At 41.6% G+C, this 23,248-nt stretch overlaps 2 protein-coding genes across 4 annotated transcripts in view; one reads left to right on the top strand and one right to left on the bottom strand.

Annotated features, from left to right (window-relative positions):
- The window catches only part of hdac6 (histone deacetylase 6), a 48,703-nt gene extending 35,245 nt beyond the window's left edge, over window positions 1-13,458 (bottom strand). The window contains exons 1-11 of one of the 3 annotated variants that reach the window (XM_061788685.1): window positions 13,370-13,458; window positions 6,134-6,231; window positions 5,812-5,940; window positions 5,544-5,629; window positions 1,950-2,034; window positions 1,819-1,859; window positions 1,643-1,739; window positions 1,395-1,492; window positions 1,212-1,316; window positions 597-665; window positions 378-504 (exon numbers count right to left, since the gene is read on the bottom strand). In XM_061788685.1, coding sequence (XP_061644669.1) covers window positions 378-504; window positions 597-665; window positions 1,212-1,316; window positions 1,395-1,492; window positions 1,643-1,739; window positions 1,819-1,859; window positions 1,950-2,034; window positions 5,544-5,629; window positions 5,812-5,940; window positions 6,134-6,220 — 924 coding nt within the window. In that variant the 5' untranslated portion in view covers window positions 6,221-6,231; window positions 13,370-13,458. Of the gene's footprint in view, window positions 1-377; window positions 505-596; window positions 666-1,211; window positions 1,317-1,394; window positions 1,493-1,642; window positions 1,740-1,818; window positions 1,860-1,949; window positions 2,035-5,543; window positions 5,630-5,811; window positions 5,941-6,133; window positions 6,232-6,456; window positions 6,476-6,565; window positions 6,585-13,369 lie in introns of those variants that run through there. The other 2 variants (XM_061788693.1, XM_061788701.1) reach the window with 2 other exon arrangements.
- Window positions 13,448-19,512, top strand: uxt (ubiquitously-expressed, prefoldin-like chaperone). Its single transcript, XM_061788878.1, has 6 exons — window positions 13,448-13,619; window positions 14,446-14,527; window positions 14,637-14,704; window positions 17,079-17,186; window positions 17,366-17,429; window positions 19,117-19,512. Exons 1-6 carry the CDS (start codon window positions 13,510-13,512, stop codon window positions 19,177-19,179), a joined length of 495 nt encoding a protein of 164 aa, XP_061644862.1. The 5' UTR covers window positions 13,448-13,509; the 3' UTR covers window positions 19,180-19,512.
- The last annotated feature ends 3,736 nt before the right edge of the window (window positions 19,513-23,248 follow it).

Genomic DNA, 23,248 nt, shown 5'->3' with positions numbered 1-23,248 from the left:
CCCGCCTGTGTGGAGTTTGCATGTTCTCCCCGTGCCTGCGTGGGTTTTCTCCGGGCACTCCGGTTTCCTCCCACATCCCAAAAACATGCATTAATTGGAGACTCTAAATTGCCCGTAGGCATGACTGTGAGTGCGAATGGTTGTTTGTTTCTATGTGCTCTGCGATTGGCTGGCAACCAGTTCAGGGTGTACCCTGCCTCCTGCCCGATGACAGCTGGGATAGGCTCCAGCACGCCCGCGACCCTAGTGAGGAGAAGTGGCTCAGAAAATGGATGGATGTTTGGTGGTATGCCGTGAGATTTTTCTAATGTAAAATATGTGCCTTGCTCAGCAAAGGCAGGAAAATACTGAACAAGAGAATAACAGACTCGACTGACCGTGGTCCAGGCCAAGTTGATGTTCTGCCCTTCGGCGGGGGCGCAGCCCACAAAAGTATTGTCTGACTCAGGCAGGTGAGGCCAGAACGCACAGTGCTCGAACCTGTGCACACTCATGTATAACACACTGACACAAGCACGCACATTTAAACAGTTAGACACAACAAGACTTTTGTTATTTTGTCACACTTCATGTTTTTAAAAATGGGTAGATGTCACCTTGGGTCTTCCTGGAAAACATACTGGACACCTTGACCATGATGAACATCCCAGTCCACGATCAACACCCTGACACACACGCATACAAGGACGCACGCACACTTGCTCAGTCAGATTCTTCAATGTGTCCAAATATTTTCACCTTGTATCTAAATATTCTCACTTTCTAAAACATTTAGAGAGAGGACATTGTACATTTAATAAATGTCCTTACACTGGGCCTCATTCACTAATAAACGCGTAGAAATGTTCACTCTGGGCACAAGTTGAGCACATACACAAAATCAGTGAGATTCATGACACGTGCGTAACGGCCAATTTTCTTTTTACTAATCAGAATTCATTCTCCAATCTGCATAAACCGAAGCCTTATTTTCGTATAAAAGGTTTGACGCATCTCAGCCAATGCACAAATGTTGAAAGTTGTGAGACATGGCCCCAAAACGTTCATAACTTTCATAAACTTTATCCTGTTTTTAAAAGGCTCGTATCATCGGAAAACTTGCTTAACACAGAAACCGACAATATATAATAATCCGAAATTAAATTCGAGAATGCTGCACACAAAACAGGCATAAAGGCATTTAGCCCAATCTTCTCGCACAGAAGACAAACCTTTTGACTTGGTGCTTGTTCTGAGCGTAACGAGCTGCAATGGCCACGTTGTTGAAAATACAAAAACCGTTGGCCTCGTTTGACTGAGCGTGATGTCCTGGAGGCCTGACACAAACACACGCACCCGTTATCATTGGTTATTGACGGATGCCTGATGACATCATCACAGCCTTCTGATCATACCTGATGACAGCAAAGCCGTTCCTCAGCTCAGACGTCAACACCTGGTCTACCAGCTGGAGCACAGAACCCACCGCCAATATGGACACTTGGAAGGTTGCCTGTAAAACACGCGCATAACAGATAGTACTAGTAGTGTAGTGTATGCGCGTTTCTGCGTGTGCTCTCACTGGATGGATATAAATGGAATCATATTTGTCAGAGAAGAACTAGTACTAGGAGTGTGTGTGCTTTTGTGCGTGTGCTCTTACAGGATGGATATAAATGGAATCGTATTTGTCAGAGAGAAGACGTAGTTCTGTCTCGGACATTTTCTGAGTGGACTTAATCAGATCGATGTAGTGTTTTCTGTAGGGAGGACATGCACACACAGCTGATCAGAGAATATGTCAAACATGATGATGGTTTCATGTTTGGGGAAACTCACGTGTGCACGAGAAGCAGCTCTTCATCAGTGGCTGCTCTGGGCTGAAATGCACACACGTACATAGAAACACACTTGATTTTCCTGCTGCTGCATGAAGTCAAATGGTCGAACAGTCAAAACAGCGCTCTCACCTGTACTCGAACGCAGCGAGACAACAGCTCCTGTCTTTCCAGCTCCTCCATGATGGATGTCACTCTGTCTGGACTTTCTGCATGACTGAACACCGAGGCCAAACCTTAACAAGGGTCATGTGACATGCATGTATCCATACACAGTCATGTGACATACTGTACATGTGTGCAGGCAGGCAGGCAGTCAGTCAGTCATGTGGTATACAGTTTGTGTTAAAATGTTGAGCTGAGTCCACTTTGTTCACAATTTGTCCCAAATATCTACAATGTGTATCGAAGTATCCTCACTTTGTGTATCACTTCATGTCTAAATGTTTGCAATTAGTGTCCAAATATCCTCAAATGTGTCAGAATCTTGAGTCCACATTTTCACAATTTGTCCCAAATATCTACAATGTGTATCGAAGTCTCCTCACTTTGTGTATCACTTCATGTCTAAATGTTTGCAATTTGTGTTCAAATATCCTCAAATGTGTCAGAATCTTCTCACTGGCATGATTTAGTCTTGTGACATGTATGCAGTCATGTGTAGAGGTGTGTAGCCATAGCCATAAATTGTACTCGTACTGTTACTGAATGTGACTGAAGTGAAAGTAAAATGTAGTCCTCCAAATAATTTGAGTAAGCAGTAAAAGAAGAGTAACTGATGAGTAATGCTAGATTATTTTTAAATAATGCATTATTACACTTATACAGCGCTTTTCTAGGCGCTCAAAGACACTTTACAATTTCATTCACTCCATAGTCACACCTAGTAGTGATAAGCTACTTCCCGTTCTGCGTCTACTGTAATATTGGGATCTCGTTTGATGTACGTCCGACATCCTGGACGCGCAAATTTTTTATTACCGTGACAAGGTATAATGCAGCCATAACTGTACATACAGTGTGATTTTTGCTCAGTGTAGTCACTGTGTGACGTATGGCCAATTTGATTATCTGTAAGTAGAAAGTAGGTGGAAAAACATGGCAAATGAGACCAGAGAGGAATAAGAGTAAATCATGTACCCAAACAGAGGGAGGGTTTTGTTAAAGGGAGATTTAAAAAAATAATAATTCTCAAGGTTTCTTCATTTTAGTTTGAACAAATTGAACACTTCCAAAACTACTAGTAGTACAAATAATATTTTTCTAGTCAGATGGGCTAAGCTCACAAATGCAGAGCTATGAGCCTAATATATTAATGTGTCACAAAATGCTAGCTGCTTAAATGAAGATGCACAAAGGCTTTTAAAGCATTACCTTTTACGTACAATGTGAATTGAAGAAATAACAACTCTTGGTTATATAAAGAAGGAAACCAATTAGTCATAAGTTATTAAGTGGAAGGTCTTATTTTCTGGTTTGTATTCAAAATCCCTCATTAACCAAGCAAAAGTAGTTTCTCCAAATCTATTGTTTGATAGAATTTTCAGTAAGATACTCGAGTACTAAAATATTTGTTAGCTGCAGCCTTACATTCATCTCCCCCATTATATTGTCTTATTGTTTGTCTTGTTTCATAAAATCCTTGCTTCGGGTCCCTGTGCAATTAAGCTGCAAAAAAATTTTTTCCTTAAAATTAGAAAGTTGCTCCTTAAATGAAGAAATGATGAGCAAAACTGCTCCTCAAAGAAACATTTTGAGCCTTGTGTGTGTGTTGCTGAAGTGCTTCACCGAATCATTATCCATTAAAAGTACGAGTCCGGTCTTGGTGGTAGCCAATCAGAAGAATAGTAGGGTGGATTATCGTTTCATAAATACAAAGGACACGAGACTTTTTTTCCAGACTCAAAATTTTCAGCGACCCGCTGGCTGAACGGCTTTGGCTCCGTAGATGCAGACAACTGTGACATTTTAGGGAAAGTTAACTTATTTTGTTCGCTAGCCTGCGTGCTAACTAGCCAGAGTGCTACGGAGCTAAAAAGCTCACTGTAGCTTGCTCGATTGTTGTGACATCATATAAAACAGAGGTCACTCAGTCACGGTCCTGTCCAGACCCCGAAACAGTCCCAAATGGACCCAAACCTAAGCCAAAAAGGAAAGTTCCAAGACATATGGGGTGTGGCGCAACATATTTCAGGCTTTACGGTAGTTAAAAGCTATAATCTGGGACTTTCATGATCGTTTTTGTTGCAGAGAAAAGTCTCTTGACGCTGCAGGAGGTCAAAGGGAGCGTTATGACCCTCAACAGACTGTTCATATTTGGAAAAATGTCCGACAGGCAGCTGTCCAGTATTTCCATCAATGTGGGAAAGTTGTCCCAATCCGTTTTCCTTCTGATGTGCTGAGTGAACACAGCGTGTTTAGCATCAGCTATCTCAATCCCATACAAGTCACACGAAGCCTTTAAAATGTCTTTGTCGCCAAAACTGGCAGATCCAGGTGCAAAGGAGGCCGAGGCTCTCATTATTCCGTATGTGTCCTCTTTAAATCGCCGGTTTAACTCTGATAGCTGCCTTCCAGGACCCTGTTCCACAGAACCTTTAAATCCGTTACTTTTGATTGTCGACGTTTTACCCAATGTTGTGGTGACAATGGAAGTTGAAACTTTGAGGGCAGCTTGCACTCACGAGAGGCAGCCACATCCCAGTTAGTTATCTTGTGTTTTTTCATTAATTCTTCGGTCGTCTGCCTTTTCAAAGTCGCAATCTGAATCATCCCGGAAGGTCGCATAGGTAGCTTTCAGCGTTTCTATTGGGGATATGCAGTCTGTTACACAGTATGTGGGAGCTCTGTAGCCCCTTTGTGGCAATATCGCTGTTTTCAAAGAGTTTGCAAAATACAAGGAGCATGAAAACAAACTTTTTCGTTTGCATTTGTTGCAATAGTTGTTCTGCTTCCATTTTCGTTTTGTCCACTCATTTCTCCACATTTCTTTTGGATCTCTTGTATATTTGATTGACAATGTCAAAAAAGGTGCTGACATGGCCGGATTCCTTAGCTGCACTGCACAACTCCCAAGTTGAGGCAATGAGAGTTACAATGTACATAAATGGGTTTCGGGAAACTCTCTCTCAGGACAACTTAAACTCCCGCCCTGCACCCCGACATAACATATGCTCCATCAAAACAGAACCTGACACAGAGAGAAGTATCCAGTTCAAGTGGATGAAGGACCTCCAGGATCTTCTCTGATAGTCCCTTGGCAGACAAATCCGCGGCCTTGACAAAGCCCACCGCCCGCTCTTTGATCACTCCTTCATGAATGAATCTTGACACAACCAGCAACAAACTCCCGTTTTGCCAGATCTTTATACTCATCTGCAAGTATTGCAAAATACTGGCTCATCAATGTGGCATTTTGTGGCAGTTCCTTCAGGTGGCTTTCAATTTCTGATGCATATTTAGACACAAACTTAAAAACCTCCAAAAATGTACCCCTTATTTCCATTATTTTTCAAGATTATCCTAATATTTTTAATTAATAAAAATAAATATACACGTATTTGAACATGTTTTGTCAGTGTTCATTACACTACTTTTACTGATGTTTTAGATTTTTGTCGTATCGTTTCAGTACCGGTATCGAGGTATTTTAGGCAAGTAGTGTTCAAGTCAGAATTTTGGTATTGTTACAACACTACTGGACATAGTCATGTCAGATGAGCTTACTTGGAGTCCCACAGGTTCTGATGAAGAGTGAAGGTCTCCGAATAGACCAAACCTGTCCCACTGGCAGACGACCTTCTGGACAGGTCCTATGCACACGCGCACAGACACACGCAGACACACACACACGCAGACACACACACATGCAGACACACACACACACACACACACACACACACTACCTAAATTGAATAACAATGTGCGGCCCATCGCCTACTCTTGTCCACAGGGTACAAAAGCTTTTTCTGTGATTGTAATTGGTTCCACTCACCAGCTTCTGCAGTTGGACCTGCAGCTCCTCGTCTCGCTCCTTGTGGCTCCTCGACATTCTCCCTTTCTTCTTCGCCTCCTGCAGGCTGCTGCCTTTCTTCCTCTGTTCGTCTCCTTGAACCTTGCCTCCCTGCACGCACACGCACATTTGCACAAATGCCTGTTGTGATAACAGAGCTAACAATAAAAACTTTTACGAGATGAGTTACTAACAAACCCTCAATTTATGATTGACTGTCAAGTTAATGTCATGTCAAGTTAATTTGTCACCCATATTTTTCAAACTCTAACAAACACAGCATAAAAATGTTCACGTGAGCTACCTGAGGGGACAGACGAGGAGATCTCCTAACTGGCTTTCGTCCACATGATGATGCCGATGATGGAGGACGATCTGCTTCAGACGACATCTCACACCCCACTGAAAACAACATACCTCATTAGTAAACACACACAAATATATACAGTACATACACACAACTAGAATTTGCTCATCGAATAGACTGAACAGCTACACTCAAACAAAGCAACACTGACTGATGGATCAACTTGTTATTATGAGTACAGTATTGTACTATGAGTGGAGTAATTTCCCTCACGGGATAACATTTCTAGCTGCAGTCACATTATTGTAATTCCCTCATACAGTATGTGGTCAACGATGACACAGTCGCTGATCCCTATCAGTCGCTTTAACCCCACAAGCGCTAATAGAATACACATTCATACAAGAGCTGCTATCGGCTACAACTCACGCCCAAAGCACTCCACACTCGACTCCCTGACTTGCGCCAACATTTAAGTTTGATGTTCCTTTTGTCTTACATCTTTGCTGATGTCACAACTGCTAACCACAAGGCCCCACCCTTAACGGCCCAAACTCAGAGCAGGAGATATTACATTTTATGCCATGACATACACACATGGACAAAATTGTTCTGTTAATGAAGGAAAAGTCCACAGTGGTCACATAAATAACTTGAATCTCCCAAAATAATAATACGTAAATAATTGAATGAGAATTAACCAATGAAAATCCAGCATTGCTTTTGAATTGTGGTGCAACAGAATTATTTTTAAAAAAACCTCATAAAACAGGCCTGGACAAAAACGATGGTGCCCTTAACTGAATACTTTGTTGCACAACCTTCTGAGGCAATCAAATGATTTTTCTAACTTTCAATGAGACTTCTGCACCTCTCAGAAGGTATTTTGGCCCACTCTTCATGACCAAACCACTTCAGTTGTCTCAGATTAGAAGGGTGTTTTCTCAAAACAGCATGTTTCAGCTCCTTCCAAAGATTTTCAATAGGATTTACCAGTAGATCAGGGCTCATAGAAGGCCCGGAGAAAACCCACGTAGGCACGTGGAGAACATGCAAACTCCACACAGGCGGGGCCGTGATTTGAACCCCGGTCCTCAGAACTGTGATGCAGATGTGCTAGCCAGTCCTCCATCGTGCCGCCTCACTTGAGACAATTGGACTAAAATAAATTCACTGCTTTGAACCACTCTCTTAATAGTATAGTTTGATTATGTATCCTGTATTATATTGTCTTGTAGATGTATTTTACTGCTTTTTTACATCATGGCCAGGGGACTACAGATGAAAACTAGCCTTCTGGCTAATTCTGGCTTTTTTAACCATGTGTACTTCATGTGTTTTATGAAATTGCATTGTCCCCTTTCAAAAATAAACTGATAAACACTGAACACACTGAAAAAGAGCTTAGAGCGGCACAGTGAACGACTGATTAGCACATCTGCCTCACAGTTCTGAGGTCCCGGGCTCAAATCTGGCCTTCCTGTGTGGAGTTTGCATGTTCTCCCCGTGCCTGCGTGGTTTTTCTCCGGGTACTCCAGTTTCCTCCCACATTCCAAAAACATGCATGGTAGGTTGACTGAAGACTCTAAATTGTCTGTAGGTGTGAATCTGAGTGCAAATGATTGTTTGTTTATATGTGCCCTGCGATTGTCTGCCGGCTAGTTCAGGGTGCCCCCCCCTCCCAGAAGTGAGATAGGTGCCAGCACACCCACGAGTCGTCCCTTGTGAGGATAAGCGGTTAAAGAGGAAGGATAGATGCTAAAAGAGTTCCATTTGTTGGCTAAACTGTAAACTAAAAGCTAAACTGTATTGCATTAAAGGGAAGCGTAACAAAGCTTCTTTCATGCTTGTCATGTGTCTCACTGTTTACATATCCTAGTTGTCTGTCATTGTGTTTTTCGGTAGATAAATTTTCCAAAGTGACTATTACTGTAATGTGATGTCTTATAATAGGTGCCTACACATTAGGAGGGCAAATATTATTATTTTTTTAACAAGTTATAGAATAGCCTTTATTGTCATTGCACTAGTGTGCAATGAAAATTGATGTGCTCCATCGGAGCTACCGTGCACAAACAAGATCCACAACAAAAAACAGACTATAAACAGCAGAAAAGTGGAAGAGCCTGTATTCTATAAAAATATGCTGAAAACACACATTTACACATTTGCCCAGTCTTTCACAACAGTGCATTGTTAAATAAGGACAATGTAAAAGTGAACAGTTGATATAAAAGGTTAAAAATGACTGGACATTTTAAATAAGGTGCTGAGATTTTTTTTTCTGAGGGAATTGGAACAGGCCGACATGGTTGACGACTGGTAAGCACGTCTGCCTCACAGTTCTGAGGACCGGGGTTCAAATCCCAGCCCTGCCTGTGTGGAGTTTGCATGTTCTCCCCGTGCCTGCGTGGGTTTTCTCCGGGTACTCTGGTTTCCTCCCACATCCCCCAAAAAACATGCGTGGTAGGTTGATTGAAGACTCAAAATTGGCCGCGAGTGCGAATGTGAGTGCGAATGGTTGTTTGTTTATATGTGCCCTGCGATTGGCTGGCAACCAGTTCAGGGTGTACCCCGCCTCTCGCCCGAACTTAGCTGGGCTAGGCTCCACCACGCCCGCGACCCTAGTGAGGATAAGCGGTAAAGAAAATGGACGGATGGATGGATGGAATTGGAGCAGGGTGGGTGGGGGGAGGGTTATCAATGTGTGGTGTGTGAGCCTTAATCCATGATTGTTTGCAGTTGTTATGGCCCACGGGAAACAACTGTTTGTCAGCCTTCTGGTACAGGACTCAACTGACCTGTAGCGTTTGCCAAAAGGCAACAGATCAAATACAAGGTAGCCAGAGTGTGTGTGTGTGTGTAAAATCAAATTATATCAACATCTAATTCATTTATATAGCGCTATTCATACATTAATCCGTGGCTTTTACCGACACTCTTGAGTAAACTGACCTCATAACCTTTTGAAAGGTAACGTGGAAGTAAAATGCTTGTGAAACAGGGATATTGACTGTATTGTTATTGTCGATGGCAATCTGCGGCAAATGGGTGACGATGAACAACTGTTTTGTTTTTATAAAATTGTTGGTCCATGTGGTGTCTGGCAGCAATTGACACAACATCAAAGATGTGTTTTGCTTTATGTAAGCTATGAAGCCAACAAGCCATGTATAAAATTTTACGTAACGATGGTAGTCCCATGCGGTCTAACCACATATGAGCTCGAACACACACCTCCACCGTCCTCACAGATTGACAGCTGAGTCCACTAGGCTAAAAACTCCGGGCTGCAAGTCTACCGGCCAGCACACTTTATAGGCATCGAGGGCGCAAATTCATGCTTAATCCCAGTAGTACTTGTCGCCGTTATGGAGTATTTCAATGTGCATGTACCACTATAGAAATTTTGTAATAATATTTTTTTCCTCCACGGCTTGTTTGTTCAAAATGATAGTGATGTACTACATAAATAACGCTTTAATCTCTCCAAAAAGCCTCCATTTGGCGAGTGATTCTGACACATATGAAGGGGTTTTGAATGAGCTACAGACATGCCCACCCAGTTCGACATTGCTGTGACGTTTGAAGCCTCTTTCACAGTGATCACGTGATTTCCTGCATGTTTGAACCAAGTGTCGAGACATTGCTTTGCCACCCTTCTGCTTCATTTGGTCGAATCAGATTCGAGCAGTCTGGCCAAGCATAACATCCCTCAATTTGCATTACATTTTTATTTATTATTACTTATGTCAGATTAAATTAATTTTTGTGACCACTCTGGGTTTCTCTTTCGTTAACAGAAGCAAGGTTCGCACAGCCCGTTCGCGAATATTGCCCACGTTCAAAATTGCCCACGAATCAAAATTGCCTGCATCAAAACTCAAAAGCCCTTCCTGATAAAAGTGAAAGTCAGCACGTTCATTCTACCGTGTGTGAACGGTGTTAATGGTTTAGTTTTTCCCACGCTTCGTAAAATGCTTCAATCCGCCGTCCAGCCGCTGCTGGCTAAGTAGTCAGGCTCATGGGTTTTCCCAGCTGCGGGGAGCAGCGCATCGAGGAAGACAAGACCCGATGCCGCTTGGTGCCAAATTGAAACATGTACATTTATTACCACGACGTGCGTTTGAAGTGTCGGTAGTCAATGAGTCCTGCAATTCACATTAGTTCTCGCAGCTAGCAAGCTGCCTTCTTCATAAATGCATGAGCCAATAATCTCACTTTGGTTGTCATCCTGATCGGCGGCGGCTGCCTGGCCCGAATCAGGGCGTAACTAGCTAGTCATTTGGGGGCCCTTGGTAAACATAGTCACCTTTTCTCTCTATACTACTCTGAAAACTGACAGCAATGCCGCAACTAACAAGACCATCATTATACAGTATTACATTTTTACAAGTGATGTTAAATCAATGAGTCAATATTTTACTGTGATGGAAGGATTTTCTTTTTACAATTCAATAGTAAAATAACGATTTGTTCTTCATAACAATTCATCATAAGATTTAGGCTTGGCCTACAGTAAAGAGTTGTTTATTTGTTGGCTGTATCCAATGTTGTGTTGGTCAAACTATAGAATAATTGTTTTCTTGTGTTTAGTGAATAATGCTGACGATAAACTTCCTCCCGAAAAATTGCCTGCTAAATCACACGTGTAATATTAGTTTAAAAGAAAAAAGCAAAAAAACTCACAATAAAGAGTATTTACTCATTGATGACTAGGTAGTTTTAATTGGGCTCACATCGTTAAAGCTTTTTGGTTTAGTTCCCAGTGATGAGGACTGGCTAAGTGTGGCTAAAGGTTTAGCCACATAACACACGTGATGTTGTGGCCAACTACCCACAAGTGTGGCTAGGGGAGGTTTCATGACCCAGTCCCAACCCCACAGTGGGTACCAACAATTTTGTCCACGTGTGTAGCTATAACATACGCAAGTAATACTAACTTATGGGTTTCATAACATTCCCATGAACTTGTTTGGGAATTGGACATTTGGGAAAGCAAATTGAATGCACCTTTGCCTGAAACTGCAATACGTAGGTATGTTACTAAATACAGAAAACCCGCCACCATTTTCTTTCAACTTCGCAGTGCCGGATTTCTGGCGATCGCGATTTCTCATTGTTTAGGCGCTAGGTAATCCTTGTTCTTTTCTGATGACCTTGTTGGGAAATACTTTTACCACCTAGTTTTTGAAATGTTTAATTCAGATGAGATTTTTTGTGGTTGTGACCAGTGGCGTTGCTAGGTCTATTTTGGGGCTGAAGCCCCCCTCAAAGTTGTTAAGCCCACCAAAAATAATTTGGTTGTATTTGGGAGACTTTACACCGATCTGATCGGCCTGATCGGTATCGGCCGTCCATCCATCCATTTTCTGAGCCGCTTCTCCTCACTAGGGTCGCGGGTGTACTGGAGCCTATCCCAGCTATCATCGGGCAGGAGGCGGGGTACACCCTGAAATGGTTGCCAGCCAATCGCAGGGCACATACAAACAAACAACCATTCGCACTCACATTCACACCTACGGGCAAGTTAGAGTCATCAATTAACCGACCATGCATGTTTTTGGGATTTGGGAGGAAACCGGAGTGCCCGGAGAACACCCACGCAGGCACGGGGAGAACATGCAAACTCCACACAGGCGGGGCTGGGGATTTAACCCAAGTCCTCAGAACTGTAAGGCAGACGCTCTAACCAGTCGTCCACCGTGCCGCCCGGTATCGGCCGATAATTCGCAATTTATGCTGATCGGCTGATCACTTTTAATGTCATAATTCGCCGATCCGATCAATGATTGATCGGCTCCGCAAAAGACATTTAATCTGCGTCGCCATCGTATACAGTATATTTGAATTCAAAAGCTAGTTTATTTTTAGCCTTGTCGAATGTCTTTTGACGTGGTACTGTAAATATCTGACAACCAATATCGATCCATCCATCCATTTTCTGTACTGCACAAGGGTCGCGGGCGTGCTGGAGCCTATCCCAGCCATCTTCGGGCGAGAGGCGGGGTACACCAACTGGTCGCCAGCCAATCGCAGGGCACATATAAACAAACAACCATTCACGCACACATTCACACCTACGGGCAATTTAGAGTCTTCAATGAACCTACCATGCATGTTTTAAGGATTTGGGAGGAAACAGGAGTACCCGGAGAAAACCCACGAAGGCACAGGGAGAACATGCAAACTCCACAAAGGCGGATATGAACCCTGGTCCTCAGAAGTGTGAGGCAGATGCGCTAACCAGTCGTCCACCGTGCCACCTGACAACCAATAGGTATTAAAAAAAAAAACATGTCGGCGGACAACACGTCTGAGACAGACATGTATTGCGTGGCTCAGACGACAAGACAAATTTGGACTTTCACGATTGCACTATGTCAGACTACTGCAATAAAATCTTGTATTCCGATACCACATCCCGTCTTTTACGATCACCGGGCTCACTGGCAAGCAGGCAACAAAACGTTATGTAGCCTCGCAGACTAGTCCTAGCACTAACAGTTGTGCGTAAACATGCTGGCGTTCTGTTGAGTCATGCTCTAAAGTGTTGGTGTGTGTGAAGTAATTTAATTACAATAAAGTAATTCAACTACGGTACGTTAGCTCCCATTATTTCTATCATGTTGTAATGTTGGTTTGACCTGACTGATTAGAATACATGACCTGACTCGAGCAGTCATTTCCAACCTTTATGGAGCTAAGGCACATATTTTACAACAAACAAAAAGTAGATACACAGTAATTACAGTATATACTTCCTGCCATCTAATAGAAGAGCACTTATTTGTTCTGTCTGTTACTATGCTTCACTGGCAAAAATAGAGGAACAAAGATACATCATTCCTTGTAAATTAATAATTTTTTGCGCAGTTAAGTAAAATGCTATCATTGAGTCCTTTCGTGCGCACGGCACACCTAATTTGTTGCCACAAATTAGTATTTTGTGGCTATAATTGATCATTTTGTACACACGTTATTGCTAAATTGTAGAAACAATTTAACAACCCCCCAAATTGTGCCCCCCCCCCTATAATGAGATTCAATATTAATATCAAGATTATTATTTATTTTATTTCATTTATTTATTTTGTTTTAGCAACAACGACCAGTAGGCAGGTAATTGGTTAGTCGCCGCTATTAAGTGCCGAATGTAAACATGTAGACCTTCATACAAGCATTCACTTCAATTTACCTTAAAAAAAAATTCAACAAAATGAACGGACTTACAGGAAATTCTTTGCGTTTTGTTTTTGCTCCAGAGCGCCTACGCAACGTCGCACAAGGAAGACGTCACAACACAGCTGCCTTGCCTCGCCCCGTGGCGTCATAAACTTACGCCCTCGTACCCAGAAAACAAGCCAGCGGATATGGCTCCTCCAGCTACCTCTAAAATTAATGTTAATTCTCATGGTGAAGTGGATTTGAAGGTGCTACAGTATGAACGGTTCATTGACGAAGTACTGAAGAAAGATTTACAGTAAGAGACGGATCGCTGTGACTAATCCATATCATTACTTGGACTCGTCTTGTAGTTGTACTGTGGAGACTGACGCCCTCATACTGCACGTTGCATCACAGCTAAGATTACTGTATCTGACAGCAACACGTTTCCCTGGCGCCTTTATAAATACGATGACGGAAAGCCTGCCAGCATATTTGGATGTGTCTTTCTGTCGTAGACCGTTAACTGCCTTGTCCAAACGATGGGAGAGTGGCATTTAGGTGTACTGTCCCCTTTGATGGGCACATTATGCATTTATTTATGCACTTCCACCATGTTAACATCACCCCCCCCCCCAAAAAAAAACAAAAACAAAAAAACTGCAGCTAACGCTAATCAGTGCGTCTCCCACTACACACACTAAAATCGAATCATCACCGAGATCCTACTGCATTTTCGCATGCATTTTATCACCAAGCTGCCAAAATAAACGGCAATCAGCATGCCGAATGACATGGCCAAACACAAAACCTCTCTTCTGAACATCTATCACTTAGTCAAACATTATTTTAGGATATTGTCAGAAGCTAATGCTGGTAACATTGTTATGTGCTAACACTGCAGCTCTGCTTACCTGTTGGCTTTGACATGATAGTGATTCGGCGGCCGTGTCAAAATGTTTCTATCCCTCTGGAACTTAGAGCCTAGCTTAGATATCATTGGCTGTGAAACTTGATGTGGGGGTGGAAATTGTTATTTAGCACATTTAATTATTTAACATTCAGAAATACAATGGTTCTCAAACGTTTAACACTATGTAGGAGCACCCTCTGTTTAACACCCATTTTATGTTGTTTTCCAGGAGAGTGATGGAGCAACGAGATTCTGTTTATGAGCAAATATCTCATTACTTGCAGCTGAAAAACACCTTGCAGGCTCTGCAGGTACACACACACACACACACACACACACACACACACACACACACACACACACACGCACACACATAAACATCACAGGTGACATGCACGTGTGTTGTGTGTGTGCATACAGGAGACAGACTCTCACCGCCTCAAGGCAGACGTTGACCTGGGCTGTAACTTTTACGTTCAGGCTGAAGTGTAAGCTCACACTTTCCAACATTCTAATAATAATAATGCTGCATTTAGTATCAATCAATCAATAAATCAAGCATTTATTTGTATAGCACCAACACAAAGTGCTACACATGGCAAATGATAAAAAGACACACATACAACCTTCCCACCCATCCACCTGCAGTCTCTGAGTCCCTACGATACTGAACACTCATGAGTAAAAGTAGTCACAGTAAAAAAGATAATTAAATCCAAGAGGTGGGACCAAGTCATTGCTGAGCAAGTCATAAGTCAGTCTCAAGTCTGTGCCCTCAATCCCGAGTCAAGTCCCAAGTCGAGACAGGCAAGTCTCGAGTCAAGTCGCAAGTCCTACACTTTTAGTTTCGAGTTCTTTCAAGTAATTTTACCGAAAAAAACTAAAAATATTTTAATATCCATTCATCCATTTTCTGAGCCGCTTCTCCTCACTAGGGTCGCGGGTGTACTTGAGCCTATCCCAACTATCCCCCCATGCCTGACGGAAGACCTCAAGTTTAGTTGCATGCCATTTGCACTCAAGCTTCCAACATGTTTGTTTTAGTTCTCTGGTTTCATCTGTGAACCAAGGAGTAAATATCTTAGTCCGCGTTTTAGGTCTTAATGGCACTACAGTGTCAAGAGTGTTACACAGAGCCACATTAAAATAATGTTGTGAGATTATCAGTAGGACCCACCTAAGAAGGAAATGAGGCAATGACTGAGTGTAATAGTTCAGTGAGTGCAGTAGTAGTTGAAGAACTACAACCCCAATTGCAATGAAGTTGGGATGTTGTGTTAAACAAATAAAAACAGAATACAATAACATGCAAATCATGGTCAACCTATATTTAATTGAATACACTACAAAGACAATATATTTAATGTTTATACTGATACACTTGATTGTTTTTAGCAAATAATCATTAACTTAGAATTTTATGCCTGCAACACGTTCCAAAAAAGCTGGGACAGGTGGCAAAAAAGACTGAGAAAGTTCAGGAATGCTCATCAAACACCAGTTTGGAACCTCCCACAGGTGATCAGGCTAATTGGGAACAGGTGGGTGCCATGATTGGGTATAAAAGGAGCTTCCCTGAATTGTTCAGTCATTCACAAGCAAAGATGGGGCGAGGTTCACCTCTTTGTGAACAAGTGCGTGAGAAAATAGTCGAACAGTTTAAGGACAATGTTCCTCAACGTACAATTGCAAGGAATTTAGGGATTTCATCATCTACTGTCCATAATATCAAAAGGTTCAGAGAATCTGGAGAAATGACTGCATGTAAGCGGCAAGGCCAAAAACCAACATTGAATGCCCGTGCCCTTCGATCCCTCAGGTGGCACTTCATCAAAAACAATCATGTGTAAAGGATATCACCACATGGGCTCAGAAACACTTGAGAAAATCAATGTCAGTAAATACAGTTCGGCACTACATCCGTAAGTGCAACTTGAAACTCTACTATGCAAAGCAAACGCACGCTGGCTTCTCTGAGCCCGAGCTCATCTAAGATGGACTGATGCAAAGTGGAAAAGTGTTCTGTGGTCCGACGAGTCCACATTTCAAATTGTTTTTGGAAATTGTGGACGTCGTGTCCTCCGGGCCAAAGAGGAAAAGAACCATCCGGACTGTTATGGACGCAAAGTTCAAAAGCCAGCATCTGTGATGGTATGGGGCTGTGTTAGTGCCAATGCCATGGGTAACTTACACATCTGTGAAGGCACCATTAATGCTGAAAGGTAGATACAGGTTTTGGAGAAACATATGCTGCCATCCAAGCAACATCTTTTTCATGGACGCCCCTGGTTATTTCAGCAAGACAATGCCAAACCATATTCTGCACGTGTTACAACAGCGTGGCCTTGTAGTAAAAGAGTTCAGGGACTAAATTGAATAATTTGGATTTTTTCATTAAAAAACATCATTAATGAGTTAAAGGTGTCCGGTGTGTACATGTGTGGTGGTAAAGAATTGGGTGGTTGGAAAATTTTGTGGAGTGAGAAAATTGTCTGTTGCTAGCATTTACAGTGGAATCTCTACAGGCGCTTGCTTTAAGTATATGTGGGGGCGGTAAAGTTAAATTAAAGTTTTCTGGGGTTCACAGATTACCGTTAGATAAACAGCGTCACGAATTCTTGATCTATGGGTGATATCTTGACAAAAGCATGTCATAGACATGTAATAAGACACTTTAAAACTCTTAAATTGTGAAACAAATACTTATGCCCTCTTTAGAGCTGCTCTCCATCATGACCTCCCTGCCTTTGTGTCGCTACATAAGTACTGTACAAATCAACGGCTTACTTCAAACAAATTGGTAGTACTCGCTCTAATTTTCTTATACTCAGTACTAATGACCGATTGTCCTCGTCCCCATAGGGAGGACTCATCCAGGATATTTGTGTTGGTGGGCTTTGGCTTCTTTGTGGAGATGGACCACGCTGAAGCTCTGAGCTTCATCGACAAGAAGACTGGTCAACTAACAGCGTCAGTGAAGAATCACGCAACTTAACAGGAAATAAGATACAGGAAGTTTAGTTGACAAAAAAATCCAGTTTGACTTTTAATTAACATTTTGCAAGGTGGTAGCATCGTGTTGGCTAGCATTATCCATTGTTCCCAATGTGAGATGCTACCCATGCTAATTGTGTGTGTGTGTGTGTTAGGTTCACAGATCAGCTCACCAAAGACTGTGCCAAAATTAAAGCAAATATCCGCCTGGTGCTGGAGGTCAGTTTCATCATCATGACACACATAAAAACAACATGAATAGCTTTTTTTCAGACCAAGTCAAGTCTGTCTTGCTTGACTACTTGTACATGGCGTATGGAGTATTTGTATACTTTTTTTATTTCTATGCCGGAATGGTTTTGATGTGCAGCAGTTGAGTTTTATGTACTCCCTCTGTTGTGACTTTCCCTCTGTTGTGACTTTCCACTGATACATACACACACACAAAGTTAAACGTAAATATATATTAAAATATGTTTATTTTGTTCGTAAAATGACTCAAGTGTAGGACTTGGAACTTGACTCAGGACTTTCCTGTCTCGACTTGGGACTTGAGGGCAAAGACTTTGAGACTTGTGACTTGCAAAGCAATGACTTTTTCCTACCTCTGCTGTATACTGTACTGTATTTTTTAATTGAACCACAAAAACATTGTGCAATTGTCAAGTTAGAAGCGGATGACCACTAAGAGAGGAAACAGGCGGGAATTAAGGAGGGAGTGGATGTTTACAGAGGCTGTTGGCAACGATCGATCGCCCATGAATCATGATGATCACTAGGTCCCCGACTAGTAGTAATGTAACGGGTTGTGCCGAGTCTTCAAGGCGTGTGTTGAGTAATGAAGGGGGCGTGTCCCGCGTATTGAAGCTTACTTCATTTGGGGGAGGGGCCGGAAATGACGACATCCGAAGCTTGGCAGTACCATATGACCACTTCAGGAAGTGGTTTAGATTTTGGCGCGATGTGTGACACTTTGACACAGCAATATTGACCCCGTCAAGCAGCTCCGTGAAAATTAGGTTTTACGCCATTCTCCAAAGTTGACAAACACATAACAGAATCTGCCATACTGGTACTTCTCAATAAATTATAATAGTGTCAAAAGCTTAATTTAGTTAAGTAATTCAATTCAAAAAGTGAAACTCGTATTGTAGAGATGCACCACACACACTGAAATATGATGATATCAGGATTTTTTTTTATTCATGTATAATTTTAATGATTATAGCTTACAGCAAATGACAACTCCATATTCACCATCTCCAGAAACTAGAACATAACGTAACAAACTATTATGAAACAATGGAATTTATTTTTAATGTAGAATTTAGGTAGGAATTTGCCCTCTGAAAAGTATTTTCTCAAGTGTTTAATGACTCTATATGTATGAGTACTGAAATCAGTTCGGTTTTCTACCATATTCTATTTTTTTATTTTTTTTAGATGTGCCTGTATCTAATTACTATCGTTTTGGAAACTGTTACGCACACAGAATTAAGTTAAAAAAATGTATTATTTCATGTCGACACAATATTTGGTCAAACTTTTTTTTTGTCATTCATAGTCATTTCCAAGTGCCACAACAACCACCATATTGCAATGCATCACACATTATGTGACCTAAGATACAGTTGCCTGTGATTATATACTTGGCCAGCAGGTGGTTTCGTGTGCACATGAAGCATCAAGAAATGGACCATTACTCGAACCAATGGCCAAAGTGTTACTATGCTTCATGAAGCTTCATCTTGCCATCACTACCAACTAGCAATCATTGTCCCTGTACCGTGTTAGTGTGGTTCTCAGTGGAGCGCATTAAAATTAGAGGACATCTAAGGGTAGTGGGGATAAGGCCAAAGGTTACGGGACAGTGTTAAACTTTGGCTACTGTGTTGTTGTCTTTCAGGGTCTACGAGAACTTCAGGGCCTGGCAGAGTTTCCAGAATGTAGCAGAAGAGAAGTCTTCTAGACTTTTCCTTTCTTTGGATGCCTCGTGAGGAGGGGCATGGTCCAGTAGCACACGGTCAGCAGGATAAACCTGAACATTTTGTGGTTGTTCTTCTGTGGTGACCAGATTTTGTGGATGGTCATGTATGTGGACGTGCGCAAGCAGATAGATGTCCTGCTATGTCCATGTCTATGGATTGAATCTGTGGATTGAGTGTAACTTGATGAAGGAGGTTTTGCTCTGACATTCAAAGACAGATAGTTGCCATGTCAACGCAATGCTCAATCAATGCAGCATCATAACGGACCGGAGAAACAATTGTTCAAATAAAGTCCTCGCAGGAACACATCAGCAGCTTGCTCACGTTGTGTACATTTTATTTCTAACTCGGCATAAAACCAACACACTGTGTGGCATTTTGGTGTTCATTTCATTTAAGTTAGTTGGATTATTTAAATATATTTTCTTTTAATGTAAATCAAAAGACAAAGCTAGAAAGTATTTTTTTCTCAAAATGACTACATATTTCATTTGTATAGAACCTGGGATATGACATCTGTTTTATTTCTTGTGCACAAGTTATAGCACGTACGACACAAAACTTACGAGATACCTTGATGCACTTTATTTAGTAAGAAACAGTAGACTCTATTTGCTCTGGTAGGCCACGAAAAGTGATTCAGTGGGCCAGATCTGGCATCCGTCCTTGAGTTTTGAGACGTGATGTACTGTAAAGTAATAATTTTTTGACCAATTAAGTGGCTCTCAGCACAGTAACAGTGGGAAGTAAAGTGCAAATACTTTTGTTTCTGTGCCTAAAGGGCCTATCTAATAATAATAATAAATAGTCCTTAATATTGAATTATTCCATAGTTCTGGACTTATAAATGGTGTCTGAAGAAATAATTTCAGGCTTGTTTTCTGATATAATAGTTGATTTTCAGCCAGATTTTGACCTGTCCACCTTTTTTGACAAGTCAGCCTGTCACAGGATGACTCCTCCTTAAACTACTACGAACTCTGGTGTTGTTTTTTCCGATATTAGCTGGGATAGGGTCCAGCAGCCCGCGACCCTAGACCATAATTGTGTCAACTATCAAAGTGGGAGCATCAATACACAATTCAACACACATTTTTAGCACAATTATTAGAGTTGACGCTGAACCACCGAGGGAGGGTTTTAGTCATCATCTTCTGTTCTTCTGCCGAGTTACGCAAGTGGGTGACCCTTAACGGTCATCTGTCGTAGAAGGTGAAGGAAGTGGATAAGTCGGGACCATAGGAGGCGCTGGGACCTTGCAGTGTGATGCGTGAACCCATGTAGCTCTTTCAGTAACTTCCACTGCAGTGTGGGTCACAAGGAGGACTTGGAAAGGCCCCAGCCAGCGTCTCCATCTTCTCTGCCAGAGGTTTTTAATCAGCACAAAATCACCGGGTTTGATGTCATGCTGCGGTCCGTCGCCCAGCCTTAGGAATGCTGATTGGACTTGTTTCCTTAAATTGATTCGTCGATAATGTGCAATACCTGCCCATCGGCAGATCTGGCTTTAGTAGACCCGAATGGATCCGGTCCAATGGAGTGCCTGCAAAAACAATCTCAAAAAAGGATAGGGGGCACACACATCCTCATATATAACTAATGTAATTGACTTCTCAGTATTTATTTGCGGGTGGTAGCTATCATGTGTTCTGAGGTCAAATTGAAATCTGTGAGAAAGCTGTTGTCAGAAAAGTTTTTGAAGAATTGTAATAAAATTGTTAAAATATTTTTTGTCAATTGTGCTCACACCACTTTCTTAAATTCTTACTTTAACATGTCTCCCATATCTAGACAGTATTTTGTAAGTGCATCGATAGTTATTTCAGTATATACATTATCTGTATAGTGTCAATATGGTCAAACCCAATATCCATTATCAACTTTATACTACCAGTATTATTTGTATATTATTATTATCTTTGACACTGATAATCAAAACATTACTAAATGTAAATACCTAAAAAGTGCTATAGACGCATCACGAAAATTTGGGTGGAGTAAAATCTCCAGCTACGTACTTTTCCTTTCCCCCAAAAACCTGCGTCTGTCAACACAAGGTCATGTAAATAACAAGTGAAGGGTTTTGGGTAGTTTGGAACTCGAAGGACTTTCTTCCGTTTGATAAAATCTGCCTTAGCATTTTTTGTCCAATGACACAGTCAGTTATGCATAATTTCTGATCCAGGACCGGCAATAAATTGTCATGCCCAAATGTAACATCTGTACCGTTATTACAACCCCAATTCCAATGAAGTTGGGACGTTGTGTTAAATATAAATAAAAACAATACAATGATTTGAAAATCATGTTCAACCTATATTTAATTGAATACACAACAAAGACAATATATTTAATGTTCAAACTGATAAACTTTATTGTTTTTTAGAAAATAATCATTAACTTAAAATTTTATGGCTGCAACATGTTCCAAAAAAGCTGGGACAGGTGGCAAAAAAGACTGAGAAAGTTGAGGAATACTCATCAAACACCTGTTTGGAACATCACACAGGTGAACAGGCTAATTGGGAACAGGTGGGTGACATGATTGGGTATAAAAGGAGCTTCCCTGAATTGCTCAGTCATTCACAAGCAAAGATGGGGCGAGGTTCACCTCTTTGTGAACAAGTGCGTGAGAAAATAGTCGAACAGTTTAAGGACAATGTTCCTCAACGTACAATTGCAAGGAATTTAGGGATTTCATGATCTACGGTCCACAATATCATTAAAAGGTCCAGAGAATCTGGAGAAATCACTGCATGTAACCGGCAAGGCCGAGAACCAACATTGAATGCCCGTGACCTTCGATCCCTCAGGCGGCACTGCATCAAAAACCGACATCAATGTGTAAACGATATCACCACATGGGCTCAGGAACACTTCAGAAAACCAATGTCAGTAAATACGGTTTGGCGCTCCATCCGTAAGTGCAACTTGAAACTCTACTATGCAAAGCAAAAGCCATTTATCAACAACACCCAGAAACGCCGCCGGCTTCTCTGGGCCCGAGCGCATCTAAAATGGACTGATGCAAAGTGGAAAAGTGTTCTGCGGTCCGACGGGTCCACATTTCAAATTGCTTTTGGAAATTATGGATGTCGTGTCCTCCGGGCCAAAGATGAAAAGAACCACCCGGACTGCTATGGAAGCAAAGTTCAAAAGCCAGCATCTGCGATGGTTTGGGGCTGTGTTAGTGCCAATGGCATGGGTAACTTACACATCTGTGAAGGCACCATTAATGCTGAAAGGTACATATAGGTTTTGGAGAAACATATGCTGCCATCCAAGCAACGTCTTTTACATGGACACCCCTGCTCATTTCTGCAACACAATGCCAAAACACATTCTGCATGTGTTACAACAGTGTGGCTTTGTAGAAAAAGAGTGCCGGTACTAGACTGGCCAGACCTGTCTCCCATTGAAAATGTGTGCCGCATTATGAAGCGTAAAATATGACAACGGAGACCCCGGACTGTTGAACAGCTGAAGCTGTACATCAAGCAAGAATGGGAAAGAATTCCACCCACAAAGCTTCAACAATTAGTGTCCTCAGTTCCCAAACGTTTATTGAATGTTGTTAAAAGAAAAGGTGATGTAACAGTGGTAAACATGACCCTGTCCCAGCTTTTTTGGAACGTGTTGCAGCCATAAAATTTTAAGTTAATGATTATTTGCTAAAAAACAATCAAGTTGATCAGTTTGAACATTAAATATCTTGTCTTTGTAGTGTATTCAATTAAATATAGGTTGAAGATGATTTTCAAATCATTGTATTCTGTTTTTATTTATGTTTAACACAATGTCCCAACTTCATTTGAATTGGGGTTGTAGATTTTTCGTCTGACGTTTTGGGGTTGGAAATTTAGAAATGTAATTTTTCAGACGACAAATGGATAAAATATATCTTTCCTGACTGTATGCCCGTATCAGCTAAGAATTTCAGTAAGGCCCCTGTGTTCCTTTTTCAACCTATAGTCTACGAAGTCTTGTAATTTGTAATATGTATACCGCATGTGGCCTCCTGGATGAGTCATTGCTGTTCTCTTGGGGTAA

The sequence above is a fragment of the Phyllopteryx taeniolatus genome, chromosome 1, assembly GCF_024500385.1.
Source record: "Phyllopteryx taeniolatus isolate TA_2022b chromosome 1, UOR_Ptae_1.2, whole genome shotgun sequence".
Taxonomy (NCBI): Eukaryota; Metazoa; Chordata; class Actinopteri; order Syngnathiformes; family Syngnathidae; genus Phyllopteryx; species Phyllopteryx taeniolatus.
Note: the sequence above shows the minus strand (reverse complement) of the source record. Positions and strands in the feature narration are given on the sequence as shown.

What these genes read in the sequence shown, in the direction of transcription:
- uxt (XM_061788878.1), top strand. Translation starts at nt 13,510, where the DNA reads ATGGCTCCTCCAGCTACCTCTAAAATTAATGTTAATTCTCATGGTGAA. An exon ending in GTACTGAAGAAAGATTTACA is followed by an intron (nt 13,620 to 14,445) that starts GTAAGAGACGGA and finishes GTTGTTTTCCAG; the next exon opens with GAGAGTGATGGAGCAACGAG. An exon ending in TTTTACGTTCAGGCTGAAGT is followed by an intron (nt 14,705 to 17,078) that starts GTAAGCTCACAC and finishes TCGTCCCCATAG; the next exon opens with GGAGGACTCATCCAGGATAT.